Here is a 17,240-nt window from a genome sequence, read left to right on the forward strand (position 1 = left end):
CCTTCATTTCACTGTTGTAAACCTTTATAAATGGGAAATGCTTTGTTCCATGACCCAGCTATCTGTTTGTCATCACCACCTAAAATACTAGCATTGTATTCTTCTTGCTCTTACTCTTTTGCCGCTTCTATTCTTCTTACAGTATTGAATTTATTGTCAAATCAAAGGAATGTGTGGAGAATTTTCTCTTTAGAGAAAATAAAAACCTCCTTTTGGTGCCATACTTCATTGTACTCCCAATGTATCTGATACTACAGTTTCTTTGTTCTACTTCACCGTTTCTCTTACACACTAAGTGCATTATTCTTTCTGCTCCCCCCTCCAATGCCCTGTGAAGGTGTTCTTGGACTCATGGCCTGACTCTTGAGAAGGCAGTAGTTGAGTGTCCAGTACATTCACTCCTTTGCTGTCTCATATCTTTCCTAGGTTCAGGAGTCTTTGCAGGGCATGGGAAGCAGTGCTGACAGCTGTGACAGTGAAACAACTGTGACATCGCACAGTGAGGAACAGAAGACACCGATAGCCAAGGAACTGCCCTGTTTTGATAAGTTTGAGGAGGAGGAGGAGGAAGATGATGAGGAGGAGGATTATGATGATGATGAAGAGGATATTATCTCTCAAGTAGAGAGACGAAAATCTTCTGATAGCAGAAGGAGTGAAGACAGAAAAATTAGTGACTGTAAAACTGAACAAAATCAAGGACAAGAAAGCAAGTCATCTCATATATCAGAGACAGTCCAAGGAGAGGTCAGCTCTAAAGAGGAAGACATTTCCAGTGAGCAAAAAGAATCAGACCTGCTGGAGGAAGGCAGCGTGTTTGAGTTTCCTCAGTATCACACACACCATATCCTCAAGTCGATGCAGTCTCTGGAAGGTGATGGCTCCTCCACATCATCTGTGGACAGAGTTCAGGTTGCCTTGCAAAGAGCTGAGATGAGGATCATCAACTCACCTGACTCCAAGGCCAGATGCACTCTGCTTAAGTCAAAAGATCTTCTGAGGAAGCAGAGACTCTGGTTTGCTGAATCGGGCTATCCTCTAAGGCGGTCTCAGTCTCTCCCAACTGCATTGCTGAATCCAGTGAAAGTGGTGTCCTCTGTGAATGTTCAGTTAACTCCAGGAAAAGAGACTCTCTGCAGTCCTCCTTCCTTCACCTACAAGTACACACAGGTGGAGGAGGACAAGGAAGCGGCATCTGAGAATGACAGAAATGAGGAGGAGGCAGCCTCCGGCCATCCTGTGTGCAAATCCACCCTGTTTATTGCACCTTCGTCCTCCAAGAAAGAGGTGCCCCAGGCAGGGCCCAGCAGGCTGTCTGAGGAGCTCAGTCCCACCAGGGTACAGAGCTGCCCCCTGCACATGCCAGCAGCCATGTCCCGCTCCACGTGCTCCCTCCATTCCCTCCCCACGGAGTGGCAGGACCGGCCGCTGTGCGAGCACATGAGGACGCTCAGCACCCACAGTATCCCAAGCATCTCTGGCTCTTCCTTCAGCGCCATGCTTTCCCCCTTCAGCTGCCCCTTCTTTCCAAGGCATGGAGTTCCTCATCGTCCTGCTGCTATGAACCCACCCTCCACTGTGGAGATGCAGCTCCGCAGGGTCCTCCATGACATCAGAAACTCTCTGCAGAACCTCTCACAGGTAAGAGGAAGCCTGGCTTTGCCCCTGGTCAAAGGGGCTCCTTATTTTATCCTTACCAAACCAAGGTGATAACCTGAATATTCCTTTGTGTAGTTCAGCAGATCAGGAAAAAAAAGATATTTTGTCCAAGTCTGATTTGCTACTGTTTTAGGAGCTTTTGTTTAAACAGGCAAGTTTGAAGCGTTCAAAGATGGGAGTTTTAGGTTAGATATTAGGAAAAAGTTTTCCACCCAGAGAGTGGTTGGTCACTGGAACAGGTTCCCCACAGAAGTCACAGCACCAAGCCTGGTGGAGTTCAGGAAGCATTTGGGCAATGCTCTCAGGCACATGGAATCACTCTTGCAGCTGTCCTGTGCAGGGCCAGGAGTTGGACTTCGAAGACCCTTGTGGGTCCCTTCCAATCAATATATTCTGTGATTCTGTGATCATCTTTTCAATGCTCCACTTTTTTGCATTCAATGTTTTCTTGTTCCAGTTGATCCAGAGTGATTTTTTTTCCAGTATTTTTTATTTTTTAGCTTTATGGATATTCTTGGATGGGGGGGAGGAACAGCGTACTCTTTATCAGCTATTATTTTATTTTAAGATGAGAATCATTAGATTTAGATTTTAAAATGCATATTTATAGAATCACAGAATAGTCTGGTCAATCCTTTGATTTCTCTTCTCTTTGACATACTTCTCATACAGCTGTTAAAAGTGCATCTTTTTCCTTATAGTCGCAAAACTTCAATAATGATGTCAGTGATTGATCTCCGTGTGTTTCTGTACTGTTTCATGCCAATCTTTTCCACTTGCAACTCTGGTGCTAGCCAGCATGTTCTTGATAACATCAGTCTTTTATTAAGAATTGATTTTGTCAGAGCATGTGAAATTTTATCCATCTCATCACTCAGAGAAGAAAAGCTTGAGAATGCAAGCACGTAAATTTTACCAATTTCTGCCACACCTTCTGCTCCTCCTCTCCTGATTGCCAGCTGTTCCTGCCATCCTGGTTCTGCTGTTTTCTTAGGTAGTGGTCCAACTTAGGATCCTGCAAGCTCCTGCAGGAGGCTGTGTGGGCAAGGTAGTTACAGACTCTGCTCGTTTATGTATGAATATGTGAATACTATGCAGTTGTAGACCTGAAATTTCTGTGCATTTTACCCAAGAGCAAACATGCACCTGCCTGCACCATATTGCATGTGGGAGGCTGTAGTGGCCTTTTTTGGGCCCCTCTTATTTTACTGACTTTGCCACTTGTCAGAAGTTAGAGGTGAGTCCAGTCTTCCTTTGGTTCTATCAGCTGGCCTTGCTTCTCAGAGCAAGATTTGGTGACCAGCTCTGCAGCAGGAAGCTGTGATAACCTGTGTATTAAGTCACCTATTGCTCAAGGTGGTGTTCATGGTGTTCCTGGGAGAAAGTGTTTGCAGAACTTAACCTTCTCTGGAGAATTCAATTCTTTCAATTCTCTCATGTGTACCACTTGCAGCCTTGATCTGTGTAAGGTTACAGTGTGCTCAGTACTTCTGCCACACATACCATGCTAACTGAACCTGCTGAAAAAGAAATCTAAAAAAAAAAAAAGAGAGAAAAGGACATTGGAGGGGATAATAAGGTTTAGCCCACTAGTTCTTCTTCAAGCATATTTTGTCTAAATTAGTTTCATTCTGGGGCCTTGGTCCTTCTCACAGCAGAGATTGGTTTCCAACAGTAGAGATTGAGTTTGACACATAGCATACTCAATGGCTAAAGAAAAAGTTGAGATGTTAAAACATATGATTGTGATTTTAAGAGGAAATAAGGAGGACTAGATAAGTTGCTGATAGAACAGGGAACAGAGAAAGCTGACAGAGGAAAGATAAACCCATCCCCTTGATGTGATCATGTTGGAGCAAGGCTTCTCTATATGAATGAACATGCTTCAGATTTTCCATGACATATCAGTAGTCCTTTGCATTCTTTCAAAATTATATTGGACAAGCTGTCTTTCATGTTTGAGAAGGTAAACATTTTTGCTGTTTCCACTGTTCTTTGTTGTGCTGTGTCTCTACATGTAACAAACCTCTGGATTTTATCTTTTTGCTCCATATGTTGCTGCAACATGCAAATAGAAATTCTTCAGTCTTGTTTTCATAAGAGATCATTAGCAAGCTGGGGTCTTTGGATGAAGGCAACGTAGTGAGATTATAAACCAAAAGGAACAGAAATTCCCCAAACTAAGAACTGAAGAAAATCCCATGACAAATTTGACTACAACCATGATTTCAAAATGGGGCATAGTTTAATTTGCTCAGTTACAGTTTTGGAATTGTTTTTATCATTAGCTGAGACAATTGAGACTACTGAGTTTTCAAGCATAAATTGTTGCACGTGTGTCAGTTAAGAAGTGGTGCTGACATTTTGTAAGGTTGCCTCTTTGCAACACAGTATTTCCATGGATTGCAGAAATCTTAATGCCAGAAAGTTTGTGTTTTAGGGCTGCTTTTGGAGTGTCTGTGTGTTCCAGAGGGTGCCTTTCCCATTTCAAATTGTTTGTTTCTTCCCCCTAGTACCCAGTGATGAGGGGACAGGATTTTTCAGCTGCCACTGGTTACACTACTCAGAGATCATCCATTCTACCTCTCTACGAGGTAAGTCACCCTGTTTATGGAGTGGTACTCAGTCAAAATAAAATACAAGGAGACATTCTAAATGTGTCACAGATTGTGCTCACTTTGGGCAGTTGTTTGTCTTTGTTCTCAAGAGAGAGCTTCCCACAAATAATGTTAGAAAGGAATTAATCTAAATACACTTTCATGTGTTTGCTCGTATGATACAGCTGAAAATGTTGTTTTCTTGAGTCCTTGTGATGGCACAACATGCAGCTTCCATCATGTGCTGAAGTTGCTGAGGTGCTGTTAACTCAAAGGGCTCATCTGGGCAAATGTGGCTACAGGATCCAAACTTACTTTAATTCATTTTCCCATGTAATTCATGATTATATTTTTATTTCCCCAGAATACTTTCCAGGAGCTACAAGTGGTGAGAAGAAATCTAAATTTATTCAGAACCCAAATGATGGATTTGGAATTGACTATGTTGCGTCAACAGACCACGGTTTATCAGCACATGACAGAGGAGGAAAGGTAAAATTACCTTATTAAAAAACAAAGAGAAAATACCCTGGCATATCGGAAAATGTGTTACTGCTCTTGAGATCAGCAAGAAATCTATTAATTTCAATTTGAACAGGGTTGGAGATGAATTTTTTTGCCAAAATCTTATTTACTCTTTTCTTTATGCATTTTCATTCTAGATTTTTTTACTCTTTGTCTCTTCCAATCTGTATTTCTCACTAATTATTTTTTCTGCATCCTTTCTCCAAAGTGATTCTACAGCTGCAGATATTAAGGGTTGTTATCATAGGATACTTGAACATAGGATATTGCAGGGGAAAGAAATCTTAAAAAATTGATTTTAGATCACTCCCATCTTCATAGATGTAAATAAAGAATGAAAACTGTAGCATTCAGATGATTTTCCACCCTTCAGTGGCTACTCATTGAGCTACAGATGGCGTTCATATTCTGGCTCCGAGTGGTTGTGCTCGCCAGGAGTTGTAGTAGCAGCAGATCTGGAACAATTTTTGAAACTTATTATATAATATTTAGTTTAGTTGAATCAGCTCTTGGCCTATCACTTTAAAAGTAAACACATTTGAAATCAGTTGGCTGCCTTAGACTGTGGCTTCCTGGCCAAAATGTAGCTCTGAGTGCTGGGGAAGCTATAACCACAGAGGAGAAGTAACATGTGATTTCTGCATTACTCTGTGGTGCTTGTTCTTATCAGCTTTAAATTTAATTTGATTAGATATATGTAGAAATACTGATTTCTTCTGCATTTAAAGCTAAAATTTTTGGAGATTGTTCTGTGGTACACTATGTGGTTTTGTTTTTTCTGTGGACTGATACATCTTTTCTATAAACGGAAAAAGACTTCTGTGCCACGTAGGCATTCAGCTAATATTGCTGTGTCCTGCTTTGAATTCCCTTGTATGAAGTCCTTTACTTGTGGCACTGTCCTGCTCAGTCACCCCTTTGCAGCTGGGTGCAGTGACTGCTTTTGTCCTTTCTGTGGTGGCCTTGCTGTAGATTCGAAGCTGACCAGCTGCAGAGCCTGAGGAAGTCTGTCCGCATGGAGCTGCAGGAGTTGGAGATGCAGCTGGAGGAACGTCTGCTTGCCTTGGAGGACCAGCTCAGAAGTCTGCACATGTCTTCACCTTACAGACCTCAGGCACACATAGTAAGTATTAGTTTTGCAACAGCATCATGTTTTTTCTCCATATAATGTTCATTAGAGAATTGTAGAATAGTTTGGGTTGGAAGGGACCTTTAAAGATCATCTAGTCCAACCTGCAATGAGCAGGGACAAATAATGACTCATAACTGATATAACTCTTAGAATGAGATGGAATCTAATGATGCCATGTGTATCAGGGGTCATGTTTTCTCATTTTCAGTCACTATTTCACCTTGGGGAAAAATTTTGTGACTTTCTTGGTGTTCATACATATCAATACATACCTTGGGGGGTTTTAGGGCTGAGAAAGACAGACCTCTTCTGTTAGTGCTTTCTTTTTCCTCTTCATGACCCTGAATTTTCACAGTTTTGGTAGCTAGCTTATGTCTAAAATCCTTGGAGCATGGTGATGGGCTTTCTGGAGTTCTACACTGATTTTCTTGAGAGATGAGACATTCACAGTGTTTCTCTCCCAAGAAACAGACTGTGCTTTCTCTCTAGCTCTGCCAATCCTTGGGAACAAAAACAAAAGTAAAAAACCAAAACAAAAACAACAACAAAAAAAAACCCCCACACCAAAAAAAAAACCAACCCCACACACGCAAAAAAACAAAACAAATAAAAGGGGAAAATCCCATTGTCATGAGTTTTTTCCTCCGTTGCCTTTTGTCGCTCCTTCAGATGAAGACATGGCTGCCTGACAAACAGCGGGCAAAGCTCTGCTCCCACAAACGCTCCCCAAAAGTGCAAGAAGGGGGAGAAGAGGCTTTGTCTGTGTTTATTGGTGGCATGGCAATATACTTTCTCTTCTTTTCCACTCAGCGAAGGACTGTTCCTCTCTTTTTGTGCTGCAGTTCTGCCATCAGCCAAACAAAAGAAGCACAGACAAAAATTGTCATATGCTCTTCCTGGGTTTCATTTCTCTTTCTTAGCCAGTCATCTTCTGTAGAAGCAGCACAGTCACAGGCCACATCTTCCTCTTCAGTATTTTGTCATGGGAAAAAACATTGAAACCCAAGAACAGGAAAATATGGTATTACTGTGATCTCAAGCCAAACTTGCATTCTTTGAACCGAATAAATAACTTTTTATTTGTAAATCCTTTTATAGAAGAGCGCCAGCTTTAAAAATGACTGAAATTAACTTTCTCCAACCAGCTCCGCTTCCGGTTTCCAACTTTCTGGTTTTACAGAAAGTTTTCTGACATGCAGCATGTTTATATGCTAGCTTCTGAGAGCTCTAAGAAATTCCTAAGTGCATTAACTTAACTTAATTTTTCAGGGTATGTATGGAAGCAGAAGTGCTGATAACCTGTCATGTCCTTCTCCATTGAACGTCATTGAACCAGTAAGTGTTTACTCTGTGTTTTTCAGATGAAAAGAACCAGGAAGACTTTACTTTAAAATAGGTTGCAGGAGATTAATTTGACACATAATTTTAGAAATACTTTACTCCCTTAAATAGCTTTGTTGATGCCATTTTCCTTAAGCAGATTTAGCTGTAGGTCTAAGTGCCTGTAGAGTCTTGTTAGCTTTTAAGAGGAATATGTAGAAGTGAGATATTTTTTCATTTAGTTGATACAAATGATGGTACTACCTCATTAATTTTCTAGGGAAATTTTTTTTTTATATTTCTGCACATTTTCTGTTACTGAAAATAAGTAGTTCAAAAACTGCAGAAAGGAAAGAGCAAACAAATGAAAATCAAACCCTTACGTGTGTGCCTGTCAATGGCTCTGGCAAGATGCATACGTGTTGCAAAAGTCGGTGGCTTGGGGAAGAGCCACAATTTTTATTTATGTTGGCTTTTAAAAAGGCACATTCCTTTTCATGATTCTCTTTGTTGCAGTAATAAAGGCAAAGGATATATTTATTCTATAACTGTATTTGTTACATGGAGGGAATGAGTAAGCGATTAAATAAATAGCAAGAAAACATAGTTATGTGACTTTTTTGTTTGCTTATTCAGGACTGTTTCTTTTCTGAATCCTTAGGTCTCTGAGCTTATTCGAGAGCAGTCATTTCTGAAGTCTGAACTGGGTTTAGGACTGGGAGAGCTTGGACTGGAAACTCTCCCAGCAGAGGGTGCAGAGTCGGTATTCTCCCATGGAAACTCGGATTCCTCTTCAGTGTGCTCTGGTCACACAGGTAGAAGAGCCAAGAGTCAAAGCAAGAAGTTGTACCGAGCCTCTGTTGCCTTAACACCAACTCCCCCGCTGAGAGCAGGCACTGGACAGCCAGTGGAAAGCTCTGAGGAGCTTGCAGACTCCAAGCCAGAGGTGGAGCACAAACTTGAAAAATTCCCTCTCATGCCTTCAGCTGATGAAATCCACAAAGCAGTGGAGCAGGAGGAGCTACAGCAAGTCATACGGGAGGTGAGGAAGGAGGGGCTGAGATCTGGGATGTTTGAACTGAGTTTCCTGAAACCTAAAGGCAAGGCTGGTTGTAACTCCTATCCATCAAGGTTTTCTCTTCCCTCTCCAGCCAAGGCTCCATCCTGTTCCTGTGCTGTGTGTGAAAGCTCAGAACATGTCACTAGGTGTTGGAGCCTCAGCTCTGTTTATGTGCAAAGCAGTGGATGTTTTTTCAGTGGTAGTGGTTAGCATGTAAATTAATAGCTAAGTATGGCTGGGAAAGAATTTGCTGTCTCTACTACTTGGTTAAGCAGCAGTATTTTCGATTCCCAAGTGAAAATTTCTGTCATGTTTGCTTGTTAAAACGCCAAACTGGAGTTCATTGAGTGGTGAAATAGTGTTTCTGGAACAACGCTGTAGTAAATGCTAAGTGTACTTTCTAGTCCCTCTACCCCAACCACTAAGGACCATAGGAATGTAAATGAAACAAGCTGAAGGCAGGTGGGAAGTTATTTCAGAGTTTGAGTGATTTTGGACCAATTGTACTGGACTAGTTTTATTGGCAGTCAATCTAAGTGAGGAGTGCTTGGTTATTTTTCCTGTGGGCCAAGTTAAGAAACACAACTAAAACTATGTGTTTTGTTAGTGGCATGACAGAAAAGCTCTCTGGCAAGCAATATAAATGGAGAAAGGAAGCCAAAGAAACTACTTGTTCTGAAATGAAGTGCCTGTGAAAAAGTGGAGCAAACTTTGCTCTGAATACAGAAATGGGAATTGAGAACTTGTAGATTTTATTCCCTCTTCTTCACAAGAGAAGGTTCACTTAGCCTTTAGCTTGTCCCTTGAAGCTTTTGTATGGCTCTGCCATAGACCACTGAGGACTAGGTAAGATATCATGCTTAGAAATGTACAACAGACCAGGCTGTAATGCCGTGGTACCTTCCAAGTCTGTGTGTGTTGAAGCTGTGGATAATTGGAAGCAGCTTTACCTTATTTTTGTCTGTGAAATGGATGAGATGCATGCCACTCATCAGAAGAGTGGTCCATGAGATGTTTAGCGCACCTTGCACTGTGCTTCTGATTCTGCAGTGAAACCAAGGTGGCCTGTGTATCCAGGCTGTCTGTAAAAATCCACATGTCCGTGGTGTCATGGTGGAAGGCTGCTAAAGGAGAAACTGAGATAGGAAGGAGGTAGGAAGGAGTAATTCAAAAGTACTGCAAAAGCAGTTTAGACAAAAACCAGTGGGCTGAAGTCAAAGGACAGGATTATTTCAGTCAATATTTTTTTCTGAGGTTAGCCTCTGTGAAAGTTCCTCTTTAGCTTCATTAGTTGGCAGCAAATAAAGTTGTGTACTCTTTGCACAGGGATTGTTATTTGGGTTGTGTGGCACTGAGGACCTTGTAATGCTGAAAGAATCCACACTGAACTGAGAGGCTACTATTCAAAGATGAGTAGTCAGCAAACAGCTGAGCTTGACTCACTTTGTGAATATTTGAGCACACAGAAAGATTGTCCCTCAGTTTAACTTCATTGGCAGTGGGTTCTGGATCAACTCAAGATTCTCAGCATGAGGAGTTTTGCAGGTCAGAGTGGAGATGCATTGGCTCACAGCACTTGGTGGATTTTGCAGAACCAGAGAATGCTATTAAACACATATCAGGAAAATCTGTATTATTTCCTAAGAGTTAAAACAGAGCATAAACTGAAATGATGCCTTGCTTAAATAGCCCTGTTGTTAGCAAAGGAATTCCAGTTTCATTGTCAAAAGAAAGAAATCTGGTAGGATGCATTCTTGATGTATGCACTCACAAATATTAAACCCTTGTTCATTCCTCCCATTCTCTGTAGCTGACCTTGTGTTTAGGGGAGGGAGAAGCCAGGCAGTGGGTGTGATATGCCTGGGTGGGCTGTAATGCATGTGAACTTTGACCTGTAACTATTTGTTCTGTGAAAAAAACCCATGGTGTTAACTTTTGGCATTAATGGACTAACTCCCTCGGAAAAACATTCAGCAACATGAAGTGTTAAAATAGCAAACAGTAGCTCTCTTGATGAAATGCAGCCTGGCCTCCACAGGATTATCGCATGAAATACTTACTGCTTGACTTGAATAAGTCACAGGGTCACTAGGAGGGCCACCAGGCCCTCTCACTCTGCTCTTCTCCAGTTTAAAATATGTGCTGGTTTAAAGATCTTTCTGCTTATGAGAGTGGAAATTCTGATTTTGCTAACAGTTCTTCATTATAAATGACACTTAATGAAGCTACACTTTAAGGAAATGTATGATTTTCCTGTCATCATCTGCTTTAAGAGGCTGTAATGAGTCTTAATGGGACAGAGATGGTCTGGCAGATAATCATCCCTTTTCCATTTTCCATTCAAATCTGTGTTAGCTCAACATCCCTCAAAATGTAGGTTGTACATGTGTGCAGGTGTTGGGATTCCTCATCTTATTATTTTGAGCATAAAATCTCACCAGCTGCTGCCATGAAGGAGTGGCATGGGAAGAAAACAGAATAGGAAGCAATTCCTTTAATTGTAGAAAATTTACTTCAGAAATATAAGCACTGTGAAAAGCCTTGTTCCCATTTCTGGTTGGTTGGTGAAGAACACCTATCTCCAGATTTGCTGTAAGTGGTACACTTCACTCTCAATCAGTTCTTTAGCAGCAACATAATACTGCAGTAATGGTAATTCTTTTCTAGGAGGGGAGGTCATTGGTTTACTGTTGTTAAAATGGGAGTGATACTGTGTTTTCAATGCAATATTGTGTTGGTGTTGTATCAGTGTAGTAAATGTAGCATAAATGAGTGGTTTTCTCATTTTTCAAATGATCAATTTTTCATTCACTTGCTAAAAAGTAATTGATGGAGCATTCATTGACTGCTTTTCTGTCTTCTGTACAGAGGAAGCCTTGGCAGGGGGCTGAGCCCTCTGCAGAGCAAATAGAAGGTGCACCTTGACCTAACTAATTTATAATGAAAAAGGCAAATATTGGCCATTGGTCACGACACACGCGCGGTACTGAGTCACTGCGGCAGCCAGTGCTGGCTCACCACACTGGAGTGACCTTGCTGAGTCTGGAGGGGGAGGAAGCAGAGCCTGTGAAAAGAGGCAGTGGAGGGTGGCCTTGTTGTTGTCCAGACAGGAAGGTGAGAAGCAGAGGGCTCAAATAATCAAGGTCAAGCCAGAAGCTGTTGGGAAGAGCTGAGAATAGAACAGGAGCTGCTTTGCTTCCAGTCTCTACTTTTTTACAAGACTGTCTGTTGTACTAGATCATTTACTTGCTAATTTGGGAAGCTTTTATGAGCTTTTTTTGGAAAGCGAGGTTTATTTTTGTCTGTCTGTTGAGAGAAGGGTACAAAACGACTGTTCTGTAGCATACTCAGACCCACCCCATGAGATACTGAAGAAGAAAGGCAGAGAGAGCACTGGGGGCTCTCTTATGCCTACTGGACAGTTGGGGTGCTGTGTGCGGGTTTCCCTGTGCCTACATTTCTAAATCCCAAAGCTCTTACTGTGCTGACAGTGGTTCTAAAGCTTTGTACATCAGTGTGTGCATCAGCATAGACATCCTCTGGGCTTTCAGCTGTTGGTGAAACAGGCTCTATTGCACAGTGGCTTTTCTTTTGTCTGTTAATCAACAAACAACCCAACTGGAACGCATTTCCCAACAATATCGTAGTCAAGGCAGTCTGAATTTCTGCTTGATGCAAAGTAGTAATGAAATGAGGAACTTTGCCACACTAATGGTTTAGGGATTGAATTGCCTGCCAAAGAGAACAAGGGATAAATAACCTGCTGCTAATGCTGCTGCCACCCTTCTGACGTTGTTGCTTAATCCTTTTGACGCACCAGGAAAAGGGGAGACTAACATGAAAAAGAAAAATGTATTGCTTAACTGGGATGCTGAGTGCCTCTGTGTGACCTTAGGCCAGACTCTGGCTCTTACCCCCCTGCACCTTCTCACAGTTGTTGTCCTCCTCTGTCCTTGGAACTGTATCTGACTTGTCCCTCCTGAAGACCATCCAAAAAAATAAGTTGGTGCCAATGATTTCCTGTACTTGCAAGAAGCCCACACTGTTTTTCTTTGTCATTCCCTGCTCTTTTCCAACATAATATGCTCTTGTAGAACTGTGTTTTGCCTCCTTTTCTCATTTGTTTTCTTGACTGTAGCAGTCAGTGCTCTGCTCTTTTTTGTTGTAGCCTCAGCCACATTCACATGCCTGCTACTGGAAACTCTTAGGTGTGTTTTATATAAAACTTAATGAGTAATTCCTTTGTCACAATCCTGTGAAAAATAGCTTTCACTGGCATAGATTAAACCTCTGTTGGCCCATTGATGATGTGAGCAACCGCTGAAATTCGTCTTTCCTGCTGAAAGTATGCAATTAGGATTTGTCTCCTTTTTAGTAATTTGAAAACAACAGCTTATGTTCACAGACTTGGACCTGTTCTACTGTGTAATCCATTTGTGAGAGAGATCAACCTTCCTTCCTTTTCAAGAGAATAACAGCTTGTCAAAAAGTAGTGCATTTGGGATGCTTATGATGTATATATCTTAAAATGTTTTTCTTCAGAACTTTTCATAGTTGAAATGTATTCTTTTCTTAGTATAAAACCAGATATTCTAAGTGTAAAACATAAATGTATTTGCCATCTGGAAATATAGAACTAGTTTGGTTTTCATTTATATAATTTGCAAGAACTTCAAAATGACTTACAGTTATTTTTTCATCCTTCTAATGTTTTTTCCAGTCACAGTTTTGAAAGTTGAATTTTAGTGGTACATGTTGGTAGTATCAAACATATCTGCAATATCATTTAGTTTTATCCATTGTTTATATAAATTACTTACCTTTAAACTTTGGCTAATCCCTTTCAGATCAAGGAATCTATTGTTGGTGAAATAAGAAGAGAAATAGTAAGTGGATTGTTAGCAGCTGTATCGCCCCAAAGCAGATCTGCAACTGCAAAACAAGATACACAGCCGTGAAACTGGTACTACAGGTAATCTTTGGGGATCTGCAAGAACCAGATTTTATTTTTATTTTAATTGTGTTATATATCATTGCTAACTTATACCTTGCTTTGTTTGCATTTTCTCCTTGAAATGTAAGTTATCAAATTTGACGTTCATTGAATACAGAGAATACTGATAAGCCTGGATAGATTTAGAAAGTAAGCTGGTTTGTAGTTTGGCTGTCGGCTTTCATAGAGTGGTCCTTGAGTTTTAGTTTCAGTGTGCTCTATGATGACTTTTTATGTGAAGGCATCATGCAAGAGGATTTCTGCAGTTTGCCTGCCTTAGATGTGAATAGTTTCAAAATACATACTTAAACATAACAAACAGACTTCCAAAAATCTAACTTAGGTCTTCACCTTTTTTTTTTTCCTAAGGTTGGATGTAGTTGGAAGTGCTGTGGGATTCTGCTCTGGGCAGCACCCAGTGGTGGAAGTGCCAAGTTGGTTTTGCTTCAGGAAGTGTTAAAGCTGCTGAGATGGGCTACTGTGTTTGGCGCTGGGTTCTCTGATGTGGACCTTTCCTTGAGTTCATCTGTAAGGACTTAGAAACTTTAACATTACTTTCTTTAAAGCATCAGCAAAATTGTGTCACTCTGAAAGGTTTTGTATTTATTTGTATGTCCCTGTTGTAAATTTTTATGTAGCTAATTTCTTTGTCTAATGATGCATCATGAAACTTGAAGATTTCCACACGTAACCAATTTATAAATAACATGTACACATTCAGTCTAGCTTTTTTTTTAAAAAAAATAGAAAAAACCCACAACAGTCCCTCCCAAAACACTGACCTCTATGAGGTATTTATTGTGCAATAACTGATCCACTTTAAGAGCTTGAAATAACCAATAATGGTTTCCACTGCTGTTACTTAGTGCCACTTCAAAAGAAGGAAACAACCCTGTTACACAAATTGCTGTTAATTCTTGAGGCGGTTACTATTAGCAGAGTGGTAGAATGACATGAGGTTACTCTTAAAACTACTTAAAGTTCTGACACTGAAAGCCTTATCTTTGTGTAGAAGACAACTTTTAACTAATTTTATTTGCTTCCTTGCTGTTTGCTCATCCCTTTATAGGAAAGTGCCTTATTTAAGCACTGGGGTGTTTTTTTTTTTGGTGTTGACTACTTGCAGTCATACCAAGAGAAGTTCTGCTTCATATTAACCAAAATGCAATAAAAATGCTATCTTCTGAAAGCAATTAGGATTTGCAACTTGGAATGCATGAATGACCTTGCTTATATTATGGGGAAAATGGAAAAAATCTCTTTTCCTTCTCCATCCCTCACAGAGTGTATGTTCAGTCAGCCTGGTGAATATCTGATTGTTCCAATGGAGAAAATTGGAAGTCATTGGAGTTTTTATGTGGTCAAATAGACATTTAGTGGATATGTAATATCCCTTTTGGCTGTGCTTGAACTCTCTTTACTCCTTTGCCTTTTCCATCTACTAAAACTCTTCACAGTATGTCAAGGTCTTTAATCAAAAATAGTTTCAAATATTACAATATTATATGAAAAAGTTTATAAAATTTTAAATTGTGTTAGGAAGACACACAAGGGCTGATTTCTTTAAAAAACTGTATATTAAACCAATAAAATATTTATTTTGCCTATAATTTGTGTCAGTGTTTTGTATTGTGCATGGTTTACTCTTAAGCAAAATATGATAGATTTGATCAAACAGTACACAGAATGGGGAGCAGCAGGAAAGCCTGGGACTTGGCTTTCCAAAAAGCTTTCAGATATTCAGGGATCCTGGAGTGCGAGAGCAGTTTTGGCACTTAAAACCACTGTCTTAAAGTTGTTGGCTTCTGTTGCTGGTCCAAGAAATTGATGAGGTGACCTCTCATCAGAGTTTGTCCCTGTAAGTAGAGGCAGGGCTTTCTTGAAAACCTTATTGTGCACATTGAAAAGCTGAAATACAAACTCTGGCAGCACTGGTACGTGGCAATCCATACAAGGTGGTACTTGCAGTAGATTTCTGCCTTGCTTTGCAGCTTGCATGAGCATGCAGCTCCATTCCAGAACACCGCAGGAGATCAGCCAGCCAGAGCCACGTGTCTGCGACCTTCCTTTGCAAATGCAGAAACCCAAAGCATACTCAACCTGCTCCCCTTGTCAGATTAATTAACACTCTTGACCACTTATGTAGGTCCTGTGCCTTTGAGCTGCTCAAAGCAACTTTCCAAGAAAGGTGACAGCTGCAGCTCTCAGGGAGTGCTGGAGGAAAGCACTTTGGGAGCTGGTGGCAGTTGAGCAGGAGCATCTTCCATGGAGACAGCAGCCTGACTTCCTGCTACTCCACCAAGAAAAGTCACTTGCTGGTAATGTCCCAGGGTGTCTGAGGTACTTCATCTTGTAGCTTGTAAGAACATTTGATCTCAGCAGTACAAATCCTAATGTTTAATATATCCTGAGAAATGAAAAGTACTGCCAAATTTTCATCCAACTGATGGAAGTCATATTTCTGAGGTTTGGCTATAATTTAAAATAAAGACATTTCAAAAAGATGTTTATAAAAACTGTACTAAACCAAATGGATATAAAAGCACCTTTTTTCCATAGTCTGGTTAACAAATTTTTGCCATTCTTAAACACACTTCCAGATAATATTTTCTGAGTGACACTTATATATGGAATGCCTATAAACTGTTAAAAAAATTATTTTAATGGTTCTGTCGTATAGGCTAAGTTGAGTTGGTGTCAACTTCTGTTGACAATTGTTTGTGCCTTAGGAAAAGCCATCATTATTGATGCCTATCCTGGGTGACTTAGCATAATGGTTTTCTGAGCATGGACAGTTTTAATTTTGTTTAATGATTCAAACTGCTACTTTCCTTGCAAATTAGTGTTGTCTTTTTTTCTGCCAGCCTGGAATTTGATATGGATTCTATGCAGATTCAGACAGCTTTATTAGTGGCTGATTAATACTGGTCAACTAAATTTGCAGTGAATGAAGCCAGACTGTATTGCCAGAGATATTTTGCATGCATTTCTAAATTTTGCTATGACAGTGACCTTTCTCATTGCCTGTTGGCTGTAGGAGTAACAGGAGAACCCACCTGATCCTGTGGCTTAAAGATTTGTACCATTGGTGGCATTTTGGCTTTTTCAGTCATGGGTTGGTCCATGTGGCACCAGGCTTGTTGGAGACAGATTGTGTTCACTGGCTAAAAGGGGTAAAGGATTCTAGACTGTGGGTTGGTAGTGGTGATTTGGGAGGGCTTTAAGCTGGTTTGGCAGGGGGAGGGAGATAAGGCTTGGCTCAGTAGAGATGGGCCTAGGGGCAGCATGCCAGTGCTGGGGTGGAATCAGTAGCTCAGCTGATGTGCTTCTGCAGCAATGCACAGTGTCAGTAACAAACAGCAGGAGGAACTGGAAGCCATTGTGCAGCAGGACAGCCATGACATAGAGCCCCTCACAGAAATGTGCTGGGATGACTTGTGTGGCTGGAGTGCTGCAGTGATGGCTGTAAGCTCTTCGAGGAGGCAGAGGGGTGCCTTTGCACATTGGGGAGTATTTATTCTGTGCAGAGCCGAGGATAGTGATGATAAGGGTGAGTGCCTGTGGGTGAGAATCGGGGTGGGGGGGAAACCAGCAAGGCAAAAATCTTGGTGGGAGTCTGTTACAGACCACCCAGGATGAGGCAGCAGATGAACTGTTTGATAAGTGCCTGGCTGGTATTTCATGATTGTTGGCCCGTGTTCTTGTGGGAGGCTTTATCTTCCCAGATGTCTCCTGAAAACTCCAGCAGAGGAGAGGGGGCAGTCCTGGAGTGTGCAGAAGAGAACTTCCTGACACAACTGGTAAGTAAGGCTACAAGGGGTGGTGCCCCACTAGATCTGTTTACAAACAAAGAGGGGCTGGTGGGAGACGCTGTGCTCAAGACAGCCTTCAACCACAGAACCACACAATGGAAGTTTCTGATTCTTGGTGAAGTAAGGAGAGGGATCAACAAAA

General features: G+C 41.1%; 1 protein-coding gene across 1 annotated transcript in view; it reads left to right on the forward strand.

The window, feature by feature from the left end:
- ITPRID2 (ITPR interacting domain containing 2) overlaps positions 1-14,896 on the forward strand; it is a 39,702-nt gene extending 24,806 nt beyond the window's left edge. Inside the window, exons 11-18 of the mRNA XM_063162263.1 lie at positions 427-1,641; positions 4,173-4,253; positions 4,621-4,748; positions 5,754-5,904; positions 7,183-7,248; positions 7,895-8,275; positions 13,141-13,265; positions 13,656-14,896. Coding sequence (XP_063018333.1) covers positions 427-1,641; positions 4,173-4,253; positions 4,621-4,748; positions 5,754-5,904; positions 7,183-7,248; positions 7,895-8,275; positions 13,141-13,251 — 2,133 coding nt within the window. The 3' untranslated portion in view covers positions 13,252-13,265; positions 13,656-14,896. The remainder of the gene's footprint in view (positions 1-426; positions 1,642-4,172; positions 4,254-4,620; positions 4,749-5,753; positions 5,905-7,182; positions 7,249-7,894; positions 8,276-13,140; positions 13,266-13,655) is intronic.
- The last annotated feature ends 2,344 nt before the right edge of the window (positions 14,897-17,240 follow it).

Source organism: Melospiza melodia, chromosome 8 (genome assembly GCF_035770615.1).
Source record: "Melospiza melodia melodia isolate bMelMel2 chromosome 8, bMelMel2.pri, whole genome shotgun sequence".
Taxonomy (NCBI): domain Eukaryota; kingdom Metazoa; phylum Chordata; class Aves; order Passeriformes; family Passerellidae; genus Melospiza; species Melospiza melodia.